The following is a 16,398-nucleotide window of genomic DNA, read 5'->3' as shown; positions in this document are numbered from 1 at the left end:
ATTTCCTGAAGGATTTACATATCATAACATAGAGAACAGTAAGGTGAAAATGCATACTGATGCTGGGGTGTAAAGTGTAGAGAACAGTATGGTGAAAATGCATACTGATGCTGGGGTGTAAAGTATAGAGCACAGTATGGTGAAAATGCATACTGATGCTGGGGTGTAAAGTATAGAGAACAGTAGGGTGAAAAGGCATACCGATGCTGGGGTGTAAAGGGTTTAGTAAGAGAAAGGTGACAGCATCACACTTGTACAAAATATTTCAGATAGAACCCTTACTCTCATTGGTCGATAAGTGTATTAAGAGTAGATTATGTGAAAATGGTTGTGATGTCACGATTTCTGTGCTTTTCTGAAAGATATAGAATACTTTTTTTGTGTTTACATGATGGCCGTAAACTGCGTCTCGAGTTTGCATAAATTCTCCCATCCCCCCTCCCCTGCATGTCCCCAAGCAGGCGCGTAGCGTCCTCTTCTCATATACGCACGTGCGTACTTGAAGTGACCAGAAAAATTGGAAAACAATGTTGTGTTTGCGCCAAGTTTGCTCAAAATAAGGGCAAGACGCTTTGTTCTTCGCTTGTATTCACACAACTATTTCAAACAAGAAATAAAGAACGCAGTTTTTTTCCGGCTAAGTTTACTTAGGTTTCTAGATCATATGTACTTGTGCGTACTTGAAAAAATGGCCACGCTACGTGCCTGCCGAGTATCTAGATGAGGCTACGTAAACACGGAAAAAAGTCCTCTCCTCTTTAATTAGTGACCGGCAGTGCTGACTGAGTTCCGAGCTTCTAGTTATGGCCAAACTGGCATCTCCTTCATTTATAAAATATCAACTTTTTGTTTTTAAATCTCTAACTTTATTAGTTTCCACTAATTAAAATCACTTTCAACTTACATATCTCATCATAGCTACGGAAATTTCTACCTTGCAAAGAAACATTCGAATCTTAAAATACAATTGAGACTCTTACAGCGGGTCGGAATGATGAAATTACTTCCTAAGATAGACATAAACATTTAAGCCTCCTTAAAAACTATCCGCAATGTTTATGCAGTTCGTTTTCTGCCGTAGTAGATGGTTCCACATCCTCTTTCGCTTCTCATTAGTGGCCTTTTTCAAGCTAAATTCCGTCAATTTTTCGTCTTTTCTAGTCTCCAGCTCCCAAATCTGCGGCTAGTTCTCTCTTCTTTCGGCATACCGCAACGCAGTTGTTCCAATTGGATGCGCAACTGAAACAATCCTCTAGCATGACGCAGATTCCCTCACATTGTTTGTAAGTACTATAACAGGCATTTGCACAGTATTCGTAGTCGGCTCCAGACCTCTCGATTGCAAAACTTAGGATAAAGGCTACGAGTAGCATTGACACGGAATGCATCTGAAATGTGAAATGTTTAAGATAAAAAAACGAGAGAAAAAAAAGAAAAACAAAAACAACAGGATGAGCTAAGAATATTTTTGATCTAATGTAACCATTCTAGGCATAGTTGCTAATAGAGCAATTTTCAATTAAGATTCGAAGGTAATCCAGGGTTACTTTGGTTTTATCTACTTTCAATCTCGTTCCCATGGCCTTTTTCCGCCCCATCCTCAAATAAGGAAAAAGGTCATGGAAACGACGTTGACTTATTTTGTTCTGTGATTGGTCCAGACAACTTGCACCATCCTCTCAACCAATCAGATGCGAGACTGAAAGCAATTGTAACTTGGTCGGCCGCGTTTTCCCGCGTTTTTTCGACGGTTTTTTCACTTTGAGTTCTCTTTGGCTAATGATAATGTAAACTTGTATTCTACTCGATTACTGGGATTGCTTTGGTTTTGATTTTTCGAGACTAACTGGAAAATTGCTCTATCTGCCCCCTACAGTTGTGGTAAATATAAAAAGTAGTTTGTATACTTTAACTGTTATGCCTAAAGGATTGTATGAAATGATTGCTTTACCATATTTAAGAGTCTTATTATAAGAAATTTCCAAGCTCTACACTTGAATGTTGTACACAACCTCAGCTTTTCTGAATGTTCCAAGCTTAAGATTATTAACAGGCTTGTAGAGAGAGGGGACAGTTGGCTTCAAGGTTTTTAAATGTATTGTTTTGTCTTAAGTGTCCTGTGTAATTTGGCTGTGGCTTAAATGAAGAGGCTCCATCATTCCAAACAATAAGTGACTACAACATACCTAAAGCTTCTGTAATTTATAACAGAAACGTTTGCTCGTTTTGCTCAACTTGCATCTTGTATTCAATAGATACTCAAAAGATTTGTATGTACGCAATCTGTAAGTTCTCAGTGCGACATTTTTTCTTGTTGATTTTTCTTTTTTTCTCTTTGCGTGTTTGGAGTCCATTTATTTAAGTCTTTTCACTTTGTAATTATACCTATTGTTGCCGCCTTATGTCGCTCTGTGCTGCCTAATTAATATTAGAACATAGCTAGCAGAGTTGCGCAATCAAATTCATTATACGTAAGCGTGCTCAAAATCCCGATAGTGCACGCTGATAGCGTCAGCAACTCCGACTTCGCCAGAAAAAATTTTTTTTCGCGCGAGCGGCCATTGCTAGTGCGGGGAAAAATAATACATTTCGCGACAATAATGGATACAAATAGAAACTCGGCCTGCTATTCCGAAAACGAAGACAATGTTTCGACCTTTTCCCATGGGCTAGAGTTCTTAAATGAGGCAGAAAAATAGAAAAACAAAGGAAAAGGAGACTCGGAATCAGCGCCGTCACGATTCGCTTCAACTGATATTGTTGTCCGTTTTTCGCGTCGCATTTGATGCACAATTCCACCGGCTATGTTCTAAAACAATTGGTTCATGCTTTCAGCTGTGCACTATCGAGTTATGGAGCACGTGGGAAGTTTGGAGAGCACTCAAGAAGCTAGAGTTGCCCTCGGCTATCGCCTCAGGCAACTCTTACGCTTCTTTCGTGCTCTCCAAACTTCCCGCGTGCTCCGTAACTCGATAGTGCACGCTAAAGCATGAACCAATTGTTAAATATATCATGTAATGTAATTGTTTTCTCGCTTTCGCGAAGCGCAGTTTAGTAATGTCTCTGTGGCCGTAACAATGTAAGTATTTTATAGTCCTCTTTCCGTCTTGTTGTTCGTTATTTCCTTAGGTTGAATATTGTGTAACTAGTGTAACCGTTTGTTATTTTCTTTACTTTGTTTCAACCAACGTCAGTTATACAGCATTAAAGAATATTATGTTTGCATGAAAGACGCGGAGTTGTAAATTCCCAGCCAGTAAATTTCGCACGAGTGCAGTTTCACAGCCACTTTAACATATGGCTTATTCTTTCATTCCAGCAAAAAGTAAGGAAATATTTCAGCTAAGACATTTTCTGCGATTCAATTGACACGTCACGCTGGGCCATCTTTCTTATTCTACTTAAAAACATAACGCTATCGCCAATGCCGATCCTAGCAGTATGCAGGACGCGTGCCATATGAACTTCATATGAGAATTTTTTTTTAGTCCCATCCTCATGACAAGACGAGAAACATTTTCTCTATTTCTTTACCAATCTCAAAATATACCATCTTACTTATTTATTGGAGGATTGATGTAGTGCAACATGTGTTTTCACTCCGATTTCGTTTTGCTTCCCTGACAGAAAGTTTAATTATGCCTTTTCTCACCTTATTTTCCTGTTTCATCAAGAAACACTTCTTTTATTTCATGACATGCAGCAGTTACTACTTTCTACTCGATGCTCCTAGCCTACAGAAAAAGCGCTACTTATCTGGCGTTTTCCACCGAGGGCACACATTCGAAACATATGCAGACTAAGTTTGCATTGGAGCAGATTTTTCCGAATTCATAACCAGCTAAGAACGTTTAGGTAAAGGATTCGTTTGCAGTTTACACACTAAAAGACTTGAGTGTGTTTTTGTGATCAACGCAATTTTGTGGCCACACACGAAGAGAACGCGGATAAAGCTAAAACGTAATTATTTCCCTAAATTTGACACAGCGACTGCCCCTTTATTCATTTTTTTTTTCCTTAACAGAGAGCTCCGCCAAAGAAAAAGAGTTGCAGTCTTAAACGAATATCAATTGAAAAGGACATTTTCAAGAAAAATTTAAGGTGTTTTAGGAAATCAACTTAACTCTAGCGGATGAAGAAGCCCCCAGAGGTGATGGAGCAAAAGTTGAATAAAGTTACATTTCCGTTTTCCGATAGCTGTTAACCCTGTAAGATATTGCTTGATTTCCATAGAAACTCTCCAATACCTGCCACTGTTGTGTTAATATTGTTTCAACAGAATATCTCATTTCCTGACGGAAAAAAAGGTTTGTTTTGTCTCGACTTAAGGCGTTTTGCTCCTAATAAAATCAACGGGAAAGCTTTTGTTTTGAAATTAGAAACACCTTTTATGTTTAAAATCACGTTCCTGTCTGTACGCGTAGTGTGTGTTGTTAAACCAATGACACAATCAGGTTTATATTCAATAAAAATATCAGTTTATTTTCTCCCTTCGTTTATTTGATAGGCCGTATCGGTTAATGGTGCAGAAAATAGAAGAAAATGAATTCATGAATTTATAGCCGAAGAGCCCAGTTCATAAAATTTCAAAAGTTTGTATCACGCCTCACAGTTCTCGGTTGCTCAGTATGACAAATACACAGTTTGTATCACGCCTCACAGTTCTCGGTTGCACAGTATGACAAATACACAGTTTGTATCACGCCTCACAGTTCTCGGTTGCACAGTATGACAAATACACAGTTTGTATCACGCCTCACAGTTCTCAGTTGCACAGTATGACAAATACACAGGAAAGCTTCTACTTTATTTCCATATTTAATATACTGGCTTATCCTGTTCAAAAGGAAAACAAAGAAATTAAAAATTGGCAAGTCCATTATCTCACGCCTTGCTCTTGTCTAAATGTCAACATTTTCCTTTTCTCTTGAGAGATTAGGGAGCTATTCTGACAATCAAGGCGCGACAAGCCATAGTTAGCAGCGTTCGACGGATGTCGCTGTTTGGATGGCTTCCGTTTTAGAATGTCTTTCTCAAAATTGCAGTCTGTCACACGGCATTTTCCAGCCCTCATTAAAATCGTGGAAGATTGCTTTTTCTTATGACGCATCATTTCATCTGATTTTGTTAGATAATTTCAAATTCAAGATCTTATCCTAAAATCAAAACTCATTTCGTTCCACATTTATTTCAATTTTGTAGGTTCCGATCACCGTTTTATGTCACTATTAAACTGACCACTTTGCAGTGAAATGGTTTGGCGTAAAAACTGTGCAAGAGAAACAGATTTCGCTTCGGTGAGCTCAGTCTATCATTAAAAAAAATACAAAAAAAAAAGAAAAATACAAAAAAAGCTTCAAAAGGTCCTTGGCCTAACTGCGTTTCTAGGTGTGAGAAGTTGCTTCAATTGCTTTTTTCCGAATTATTAAGCAGAAATTACGGCTATTTTTTGGGCCCAAGATGCCAGCCATAGGATTTTGCGTTAGGTTCTACCTTAGTTTGAAAGTAAACTGTTTCTTTCACTGCAAAGTCTCCATAAAACATAATAAATTGTTGATGTGTTTATACTGCTTTATTAGTTCGACGTAGTATATCTTCTTTGTTTTAGATCTTACATAAACAACATAATGAAATTATCAGAAAATGGCCTGGATTTTAATTCACCAACCATGATTTGGGGCAAATTAGTTTTTCTCGTGTAAAACCAATTTTTCAAACTCTTAATCACTGCCCAGCCTTCGTTTCAACGAAATTCGATAAATTACCAACATTTTAAAGAAAAAAAATACCGTATACCAAGACTACTAGGACATCTATTTTTGGTTATACCTTTGATTTCGCATATACTTTTTCCAATGAATCGTGTTTTTGAGCATGAGAAGAAGAAATATCAGACTTTAATTTCAGCGTGTGTTTTAAAAAAAGCGCATCAAAGCGAACTTTTGATTCGCAAGCTTACACATCATTTTTTCCCACGAACCGTGATTGACGTTACTTGTTTGTTCGTGAAACGCGATTTAAGCTTTTCTATAATTGTGACTCGAGCACTTCATTAACCAGAATTTGGCTTAAAAAACGCGAAAGAACATTGAGCATAATACGCAGCGCGTGAAAAAGTTCTCAAATTTCCCGAGAGGCGTTCTTACAAAACAAACTTACCTTGGTCATTGAAGAGTTGGTATTTCTGGGTTGACTCCTTGTTTCAGTTGCCCCAGGAGCTGTTTACAATATTCAGCTGTCTCCCTATGTGATTCTTTTATAAGGAAGCTAAGGTAGATTTATCGCTTTTATTGTTGTCAGTTCACCCGCCATTTACGCCGAAGAATAAAAGCACAAAGGTTGGGCAATTAATTACCGGTTTGAGGTATGCATGTAATCAGCGCTTTTGTTGATCATTTCATTTTCTCTATGCGCTCTTCGTTAAAATTGATTTAAAAGGTATTGTGCTTGATAATGGACAATAATTTTTTATTTTGTTAAAAAATCAGGCCAAAACTAATCTATCATCTCACCTGTTTCTTTTTATTCTTATCTCAAACTCGATTTATGGCATTTTGAATACATTCTGTGAAATCATGGAACGCTACGAAGTGTCACAGCTCACCGCAACGGGAAAACTCCTATAGAGAATTCACTTAATATTGAGCATCTTAGAGCAATTTAACCATTGATTTATTCATTCATGGTGAGTAATTTATATTCCCATATTTGCAGCAATAGTATGCGGGTAATAAACTTAATGTAATCGGCCCTACTGAAGTACTTCTTCGGGGTAGTTACAAAGCAAGACATCTTCGTTGCAACCCGCTAACACGAAATGAATCGTCGATGCTATCCTCAACATTTTTTTTTTCTTGTGACGTATTTTTCAATTCAAAATCTTCAATTTACAATGTTAAACTGAGAAAGGGTTGACTGAGTGGCGGGCGCGGAAATAAAAAAAGACATCTTTATTGCTCAGCATTTCAACTCGTCCGTTTTCACGTGTGTTTCATTTGGAAATCGAAAGGCACTTATATCATAAACACCACACAAGAATAATATAACGAAGGTTTCGTTTTATTTCTGCAACAGTACTCTTTTTTTAACGAAAGGTGACGAAGGAACAATTTTTTAAATTCCCAGTTTGATAGCGTTGTTATAACAGCACTTCGAGGTGGAAACGGAGATTTCGACAGAGATTGTGACGGAGATTGCACAAATAATATCTTTATCACTGAGAGCGATATGATTCGGCACACATTAAACTGCAAACCGCGTGAATCAATTTGAACTTCAAACCCGGAAGTAATTTGAATACATTTAGATAACAAAGTTCGTTTTCGAAGGGGCCCTAACCAGATCTAGACCCAGCTGCGTGGGCCACCTACAGAACTTAGTTCTTCATTGTAGCTGTTATGTTTTATTTTTCTTTTTAAACCTTTCGGAAGTTAATTTTCGTTAACTGATGTCCGCTCTGTCCGCGCACGGAAACTGAGTAGCAACAGTTGGAGTACTTTTTCTTAAACCATGCGCGTACCTCGCCGGATTTACGCGCGTATGATAAACAGACTCATTCAATGCATACACGTTGGAAGTGTTAAATTTTTTTACGAAAGAAAGTCTTCATAGGATGTCCCAGAGCTCTTATAAAACATTCTTTTTTATGAGCCATGATGAATTTAACCGCCTCTATGTGCGTAAAATTGAACCTTGCTTTTGCGAAAAAAGTTGAATACGATAATCGATCTAAATATTTCCGCTAAATGCTAGTAAAATTAGTAGAATGAACCCCGCTAACGTGAATAACATTAAACGACACCTACATCCACTTTATCTTATCTTACGCCCTCGTAGACCGGAGGCAAGACATCCAGTAACTCCGTTGGTGAACGTTAGAAATTAAGTCGGGTCAAAATTGTAAGTCAGCCTCATAGTCATATACGCAACATGTTTGAAGAAAACAATTTGACACACAGGCAGCCCAAGCTCACTACTAGAAAAGCGGACGTGACTCTTACCGTGTTGCGCAACGTTTTATATTTATAAAGGTTTGTATGGGATGTTATCGGTTTGCCTTAAAAGAGAGAAAAAAATGTCTTGTTTTGAAATAAAATGGGCTTACCTTATTGCCTTGTTGTTTTCTTTGTTGATTCCTAGCGTCTCAGGCCATTTTGAAGCGTTTTCGGCGAGTTAGCGCTATGTTGGCGTTCAACTAGGTAAGCCCATTTTATTTCAAAACAAGACATTTTTTTCTCTCTTTTAAGGCAAGCCGATAACATCACATATAAACCTTTATAAATTTAAAACGTTGCACAACACGGTAAGAGTTACGTCCGCTTTTCTAGTAGTGAGCTTGGGCTGCCTGTGTTTGACATTGTACAAATTATCTTTCAGCTAATTGGCCAAGTTTATTCTTATCATGACTATAAGAATCTCTTTTTTTAAAAAAAAATACCAAGAAAAAAAACTGTAATTTAAAAATCCATACAAGAGAATCAATGATGTGCTGAAATTGCCAAGAAACTTTCAAATGGTTTCCCGTCACGGAACGCGCACACATTTGCTATCAACGGAGTCAATTTTGGTCTCAACGAAACGAAAACTAAAGAGTAACGAAAGATGTGCTCGTCAATACTAGTAAACTTTCTGTAAAGGACAATTTGAAGGTCAGTGCTCTAAAAAAATAGACTTGGGTACCCAGGTTGTTTTAGAAGCTGTGGCACGTTTATAAGCACTGATATAATCTTTATTAAGAATTTAGAACGATCGCAATTAAACATAAGAAAACGAATACTGCTCGACCAAAATAGGAGAGCTTGAAACAGAATTGATAATGATGGGTTTGGTACCATACTGCTACCCAAGAAACTGACGATTTGTTTGACTTAAAGATTCAACGGGAAATAAAACGCTGTCTTTTCGTTAATACGTGTGCAGCTTACTGCTGCAATTCAGTACACAATAATTGAAATGAGTTAAAGAAAATCTCTTTGAAGGTTTCTACAATCTTTAGGCTTAGTGATCGCGAGGCCATGGGTAACTGATAAATAAATTACCAACACTGCTAAATGCAAGGGAGTGAGAGAAGAATTATGAAAATTGTTTTTTGTTAATTAGACTGTTATCAAGAAATCATTAATTATTCCCTTCATCATGCTCATCGCTTCACGCATTTTCTTGTTTTCACTTCGATTCTCATTGGCTAATAGTAACGTAAATCTTTTTTCTGATTGATCGCTGGGATAAATTTGGTTTTGATTTCGAGGAAATCTTTGCAAACTTCTCTAAAACAAGTGAACACAATGTGCTCAAAGTTAGGAGCTCTACTCGAGTGCAAATGAAATACATTAAGCCATTAATTACCGAGTTCCAAAAAATCACTTTTTTTAAAATAGCACCGCTCACAAAACCTCTCTTATGAAAGTAAGTGTTGTTTGCATAAGAATGAAAAAGAAATCTTTGCACTTGCACTTGAAACAGAGATTTTGAGGATCTCGGATATGGCCTTTATCACTGTTAGTGGTTCATTTTTTTAAAAACAATAATTGCAAGATTTTTTTAATTCCTAAGGTTACGCGGATGGCGACTATCTCGCAAAGAGGAAACCAGTGCGAATAAAGCCAAGTAGCTCAGCTTTATTCTCCAAAAGTCAGGCGTCCTTACTAAGCTTGCAAATGGGAACTTGGTGAAGCTAATCAGCTACAAAATGAAGAAGAGTCTCTGTGAATGAAACTGACTTTAAATTCAATCGGATATCCCACAGGCATGCACTCGAAATCCTACTCCGAATGATTGTGATTTAGTGGTTTCGAGCTGTATAGACAGGTATTCTTCGGAATAACTTTAAAAATTCATTTTCTTCCTATGGCGATCCTCCTCTACTGGCCGCGATCCCTTTGAATGCCAAGAGGTTTCAGTACATATATCTTATTAGACGTTTTGTTATGTAGTATAGCTGAGTATTTTTACGAGTTTTGCCGTATTTTGACGAGCCCGTAGGGCGAGTCAAAATACAAACAACGAGTTAAAAAATACTCAGCGATACTACCCAACAAAACGTTTAATAAGAGATTTATTATCTAACACGCCAAATTGTTATTTCAGTGCGGGCGATTTTCGCGGATATTTCTGGAGTACAAATATCACGTGATATTTGTACTCGTCTCGCGCGTTATTTGTACTCTACGAAGCACGTTTGGATAATAAAATCAAATATTTTAAACAAAGTCTTAAAATATTTGTCCATCTGCGCTCCAAAACTAACTTATTCAGATATTCTGCATGTCTTTGGTTTCATGTGACATAACACACTTTCCTTGACCTTGGAAATTCAGCCATCTGTTTTTATGTGTGTGTGTTTTTTTTTTGCGTTATTTTTTCGAGTGTTGCACCATTAACCCCTTTCTATTTAGTTCCACACGTGAAGAATTGTTTGTCACTACAGATTTCTGTTGCTACCTTCGTAGGATTTTGTTCATGAACCTGACAGAGAATTCAAAAATGATGTTCAAATTACGCTTATGTTTTGTACATACCACTGAAAGGCTCTAATTAAAAAGCTGACGCAAATATTACAGTTTGCATTGAGGCGAACTACTTATGTTTCTCGAAGTGAAATTTCCCTGACCCAACACTGACTAGCTACGGGAGTTCCTTATGCACATGAATGTTGTAGTTACCTTAACAAAGAGAGACCGTCTTCTTCTCAGCACTTCAATTCCTCTTCGGCTGTTAAAAGACTGGCTCGGAATAAGTCTAGAAACTCGAGAGGGAAATTGGTTCCGCTTAAAAGACAGAATAATAAACAAAACACTAAACAGATGGTTCATTAGCTGGGTTTAAATTCAAGTGAATTTACCGAATGAAGCATCAATGGCCGGCGAAGTCTTGTGCCTTTGAAGCAATTTGTTCACTTTGAGGTGGACGCCTAATTGGTGATCAGTTTTCCATTAAAAATACGAGATAAAGGTTTTTAACACGTAAATCGCATTATCAATGCAAATACTTGGCGATCACAAATGAAACAAATGGTCTGAAAATTTCTGAACGATAATGCACGTGTCTATAGAGTGCATATACACCTTGCGGACGCACAGGAAACACTTTAGTTCCAGGGAACAATCCCAGCACCATTAGAAACAGGCATTATCATGTTAGAAACGACAATCACTTTCAGGAAATCGTCTGTCTAAATCAGCTGAATCAATTGGTTAGAAAGTGCACCAAATGCACTTTATCAATCCATACTAATTCAGGCAGCTGCTACTCTTTCTTTGATTAGGTAAGAATCTTCACTGAAATACCAAACAAACAACACAGAAACACTTTCTAACCAAAAAAACTAAGATTTAAATAATATAATTTCTGTGTGCATAATTTAAAAAAAAAAAAAAATTTAATTCAGGTCCCACCGACACCAAGCTCCAGAAATGTGAAAACGTAAACGTTGTTCCTGGGATCAACTCTCCCGTCCAAAGTAATGTGGAGAAATTATTCTCTCAAACTAAACGTTTGATAAATACCCTGAGGTCTGGAAGAATTTCAAAACACCGCTACTTAGGAAGGAAAAGAAAACTGATATTTCTGAAAATGACAACGCCACTTCTTTGTATATTCATTGAAGGAATTAGCTCCTTGTTAAGCGCATGCGCTAGAATAGACTTGCGTCCTATTTTCCGCCGGCAGTAGCCTGTTGCGCGTATTACCACTAGCGTATTGCACTGTGGGATCATCGCATTGCACTATGGGTTCGTTCGGGGGCAGTGCATATCCAAGATGGCAGACGAGAGGTCGGTAAAAATTGAAAATTAAAAAGTTTTCATGATAAAGTTAGTCCTACGCATCTAAAACTCAGTATTTCTGTCATGCTTTCGGATGATTACACTAATTGGGTTATCAAAACAAGAAAAGGACGGTCCAGGCTTACTCTTTCCTAATTTACCAATTTTTAATTTAAACTGCCACAATCAAATGCCATTGTATTCAGCAACGTCTCTGCAAGGAATTCACAAATACCTCATGTATTAAATAAATCATAAATCGAAACTGTGCCCTGAATATTTACTTAACTCTGCGGTTAGTTTTGCATAGAAGTGTAGAGCAACAAAATAATTTAATTTAAATCCCGCCAAGTTTGTTTCTATTTACGGCACCAAGCTTGAAGTTCGTCAAAAGCCCGCTTTTGCAATTTGTAATATTCTATCACAACTTCGCGATTAGCCTGGGTTCGTTCGTAAAAACCTCCGGCGTAAAGGTGCCATGGAAGCCATAAGGTACATGGTGCTTTAGTTTGATTCGTGCCAAGGGCCCCTTCCCAACATCCTTTGCGTCCAGCACACAGAACTCGGTTAGGTGCTTTTCGGGTATGTACACTTGAACGATGACATAGCCATCATCTTCATTGCCTTCTCGCCACGAATCGTAACCCAATCGGGGCACGAACACTGGTTCGCCTAGGCAACCGTGAGAGTACCAGACTTGACGCTCGCCGTTTTCAGCATTTAACTGCAAATCAACAATAACAAAAAAAAAACATCAATGCTTCTGAGTACTTTCGAAGATAGTTTACGTTAAAATTGACGTCCTACAATCGCGGATTACTAAGCTGTTCTATGGTACTCGCATTTTTTCTACACTAGGCTAGATGAGTTCAAGTAGGTGAGCGAGGTTTTTTCTTTACGTGTTAGGAGGTGATATTTTGAGAAGTAAAGCATTTGTCCGTGTGAAAATATTGTCTCAACAGATTTTGTCGCGATTATGGCAAAATTTTAACTCTCACCTTCACCACATCCCTGTAAGGAAGGTTAAACCCTGGTCTGTCACACGCCATGAAGTAGTTATAACGTGAACCTCGCATGCCATGCCTGTATGGGTGCATGGAAGGGAACTCCACGCTAGCTCGATCAATTTGTGTTCGAGCACAGCGCTTGGTGTCCAAATCGATGGTGAATTTGTAAGCGAGACCCGGGGACACTGAAGCGTTCGAGAGCCAAATTTCGCTATCAAATGTCATGTCAAACTTTGTGTCCAGACACACGGCGGTAAATTCAATTCTGTTACCATCCTCCTGGGCCGTGCCAAAATGGAAAATCTGCATCATGACATAAACAGCACTTCACTACATATCTCATTATTTCATTTACATCGTTTGATACTTCATAACACCTGTTTCCTATTATTCAATACTAACCTCCATGATTTCTGTTCTGTTTAAAGCTCACGGAAAAATGTCTATTGCGCGCAGTGAAAAAGTTAGTCAGTCCGCGTCCGGTCACTAATGTTTCCCTAAGTGTTCTCTATCGCTTTCGCCCCCAAACACTTCCTCACTCCTTGTCCGAGCAGAGTCTGGGAGGGATAGATGGGTCTCCCAACCGACAAAAGGGTCTAGTTTTGACCGAGCCGAGAACGAACTGGCAATAAACCCATTTCAGTAAGTTTTAAAGCGCTTCGGTTTTTAGACATGGATGTGCGTTTGATAAGGTTACGAAAGCGACAGAGCCACAGAACCAAAACCGATAGTAATCTCTATGCGCAATCAGAACAAAGGAAAAAACCTGAGATAACAGGCGAGAGAGAATCTAACAGAACCAAACTAGACACAGTTCCAACCGCCTTGACCTCGACTGAGTGTCGTAGAACCAAAACCAAAGTAATCCCAAGGGCCAATCAGCAGAAAGGAGAAAATCTTGGAGAGCCAATGAAAATTCAAAGTAAAAGCAACCAAACTGCTAAAGCGCGGGAAAACGCGCGCGACCACGTCGTGATTGGTTTTAGTTTTGCATCCGATTGGTTGAGAGAAAGTGGCGTGCGTATTCTGGACCAATCACAGAGCAAATAAAGCAAAACCAATGCAAACAAATGTTTTCCTAGTCTTCCTTTGATGCTCCATTGAAAATTGCCTTATGCTTTGGAAATGGAAAGTTCAGGGAGAGAAACTTACGTGACAAGGATCCGTATCAACAAGTAAAACCCCTGCGCTATCACCACTGGCATGCCGAGGTATGATGACAAAGCGAGACGGCAGCTCTGGATAATATCTCATCTCCTCTCCCGGGGAACTCAAACCAAGCATGATCTTTGCCTGGATCCACCATGATCCCTTCACAAAAGGCGTCATGTGGAACACGTAGTAGTCGGGCAAAAGGATAAAATCGTGCGCGTAATTCAGTCCTTCAATGTGATGGATTTGCTTCTGACAGAGCTGCCATGATGGATCAAACTCAAACACTGTCAAACTGGGCCTCTGTGAAAATCCTGGACGGTGGCTTATGCACACAAGTCGCTGAAAAAAGAAACAGCCACATATATGTTGTAGTTCAATTTTATACTTGGTTCAACTTTTATTTTCCTTTGTTCTCGCTCATGTTAATGTATGATTATGAGCTTGAAACAATGGATAATAAAATTTGAACCAAGGATAAAATTGAACTACAACATATATATCAGGACTGTGCAAGGGCATGGGGTGGAGTGGGGTACCTTATGTCAGGCATTCGGTCTATGGAAACGAGTGCAAAAGCAAGCAGCCGAAAAATGGTGCGGGTCAGGCATAAAATCAACATACATAAATTACTGACAGCCATAACTACATCAGGGCGTAAAATCGCGCCTAATACAGGCGCCAATGCGACTAAATTTTTCACTTTGGCGACTAGAATTTCTAATCACACCTTAGCTAGAGATCTAGTAATTTTTGAAGATTTGTAAAGATAAATCTGCAGCAAAGTTCCTCGTTAAGCTCGTTTCCAAAACGCAGCACATGCACTACGTCGAACGTAAATCTATCGTCACTGGACGCCATATTGGATTTAGGTAACTTATAACGTTGTATATGATCCATTCTAGTGTCCTCTTAGTAGCTCGTGCGAATTTAGGGGGCACATTTTTGATGTTTGCAGGACTGTATCACTGATATGATAATCTATCTAGTACAGTGACAATGTAAAAATTTTTGTGTGTGTGTGTGTGTGTGTGTGTGTCATAATGGCCACCAACTTTTTGGAATTGACTACCACTTTAAAATATTTAGGAGTCAAGTGGCTACTGGAAAAAAAAAGTTAATTTTACGCCCTGTACATGTTTGGCTCACCCCCACCCTCTCATTTATAACTGAAGTATATTAAAATAACAATAATGGTGATAATAATGATGATAATATTAATAATAATTATAATAATTCTAATTATAAATTCCAAGAGGCAGGAGAAGGGGTCTCTCGCTTACCTTCCTGGGCGCCCATGAGAGAGATTTTGGAAATGAAATTTCTACATCACTAAAGACCATTTACCTTTCTTTCTGAATCAATTCTAAAATGAGCAGCAAAACATCCAAACTGTAAGTGACCATTCAGATAATCAGGACCAAGTGTCTCTAGTGTGTGTGGATCCAGACAATAGGGAACTCCTGTTTCATAACATGTTAGAACCTTAAAACATAAAAAAAGTTATTGTGCTAAGGTCCATGTCAAAGGTATTTTTCTAGTGTAGGTGGCACAATATAACAGGATTTTAAATCCCATGCAGATATTTTTCTTGATTTTTCTTTTTTTTTTTTTTCATCCTTAACCGATCTGGCCAGAAATTTACACTTAACTGAGAAACTGTGCATTTCAAGTACCTGCAATTATAGTAACTTACTGAACAAGAAAACTGAAGTGGTTAGCAAATGTCACCATGAGAAAACATTTTCTGCCACCAACCACAGAAAACTAATTCCAACTATGATTGAATTTTAAATCAATCGATTCAAAATTCTACTTGAATGTGCAGAAAAAACATTAGTTGGCAGATATAGTCACTGCGTTGCCTTAAATTTGAGTCACAACTCTGTCCTTAATTACAGTTTATAGTCAAATCATTAAATAAACTTAATATAGAATCACATGTATTTATACATACAGTCAGGCATTTTAGACCTTACATATATAGGTAATAAATCTAAATTAAAAACAATGTCAACAGCTAATCACAACCTAAGAAAATTTTGTAGTCACCATTTAAGTATACCTTTCCACCCCAGTAAAATGAGTTTGTGTTGGATGGGTTGCGGAATTTGAGTGGTGGAAATCTCCAGGATGTCAAAAGTGTTCCAAAGGCCTTTAATGTTGTATATGAAGGCATTGTTCCCATCTGACCCTGATACAGAAACTGTCTGTTGGCTTTTTCTTCCTGGCGATGCTTACTGTTTATAAATTTGGATTGGAAATGCACTTGACCATCTTGGAATGTCACTGCACAAAGCATTCCATCTCCATCGATTGCTTAAATAAAAAATATGAAAATAAAATTTAATTTAAACTGCACATCATCAGAATTTTAAATAATTAAACTGTGAGATTAAGGTTTAGATCTTGTCCTATAAGCTCAGAAGCCCATAATAATAATAATAATATAGATTTTTAGAGCGCCATATCCTAAA

General features: G+C 38.0%; 1 protein-coding gene and 1 long non-coding RNA gene across 3 annotated transcripts in view; both read right to left on the bottom strand.

Moving 5' to 3' along the window:
- Positions 1 to 843: 843 nt before the first annotated feature.
- LOC148727942 (uncharacterized) lies at positions 844 to 6,322 on the bottom strand. The gene is made up of 2 exons (XR_016002574.1): positions 6,160 to 6,322; positions 844 to 1,388 (listed from the first exon to the last, which is right to left on the bottom strand). It is a non-coding gene; the product is annotated as an uncharacterized LOC148727942 (long non-coding RNA).
- Positions 6,323 to 11,772: 5,450 nt separating this feature from the next.
- The window catches only part of LOC111323238 (uncharacterized), a 7,900-nt gene continuing 3,274 nt past the window's right edge, over positions 11,773 to 16,398 (bottom strand). Inside the window, exons 2-6 of one of the 2 annotated variants that reach the window (XM_022926555.2) lie at positions 15,987 to 16,240; positions 15,269 to 15,406; positions 13,922 to 14,263; positions 12,761 to 13,072; positions 11,773 to 12,486 (exon numbers count right to left, since the gene is read on the bottom strand). In XM_022926555.2, coding sequence (XP_022782290.1) covers positions 12,184 to 12,486; positions 12,761 to 13,072; positions 13,922 to 14,263; positions 15,269 to 15,406; positions 15,987 to 16,240 — 1,349 coding nt within the window. In that variant the 3' untranslated portion in view covers positions 11,773 to 12,183. The remainder of the gene's footprint in view (positions 12,487 to 12,760; positions 13,073 to 13,921; positions 14,264 to 15,268; positions 15,407 to 15,986; positions 16,241 to 16,398) is intronic. The other variant, XM_088763494.1, reaches the window with a different exon arrangement.

This window comes from Stylophora pistillata, chromosome 6 (assembly GCF_964205215.1).
Source record: "Stylophora pistillata chromosome 6, jaStyPist1.2, whole genome shotgun sequence".
Lineage (NCBI taxonomy): Eukaryota > Metazoa > Cnidaria > Anthozoa > Scleractinia > Pocilloporidae > Stylophora > Stylophora pistillata.
The sequence above is the reverse complement of the archived record's forward strand: the minus strand, read 5'-3'. Positions and strand labels throughout refer to the sequence as shown.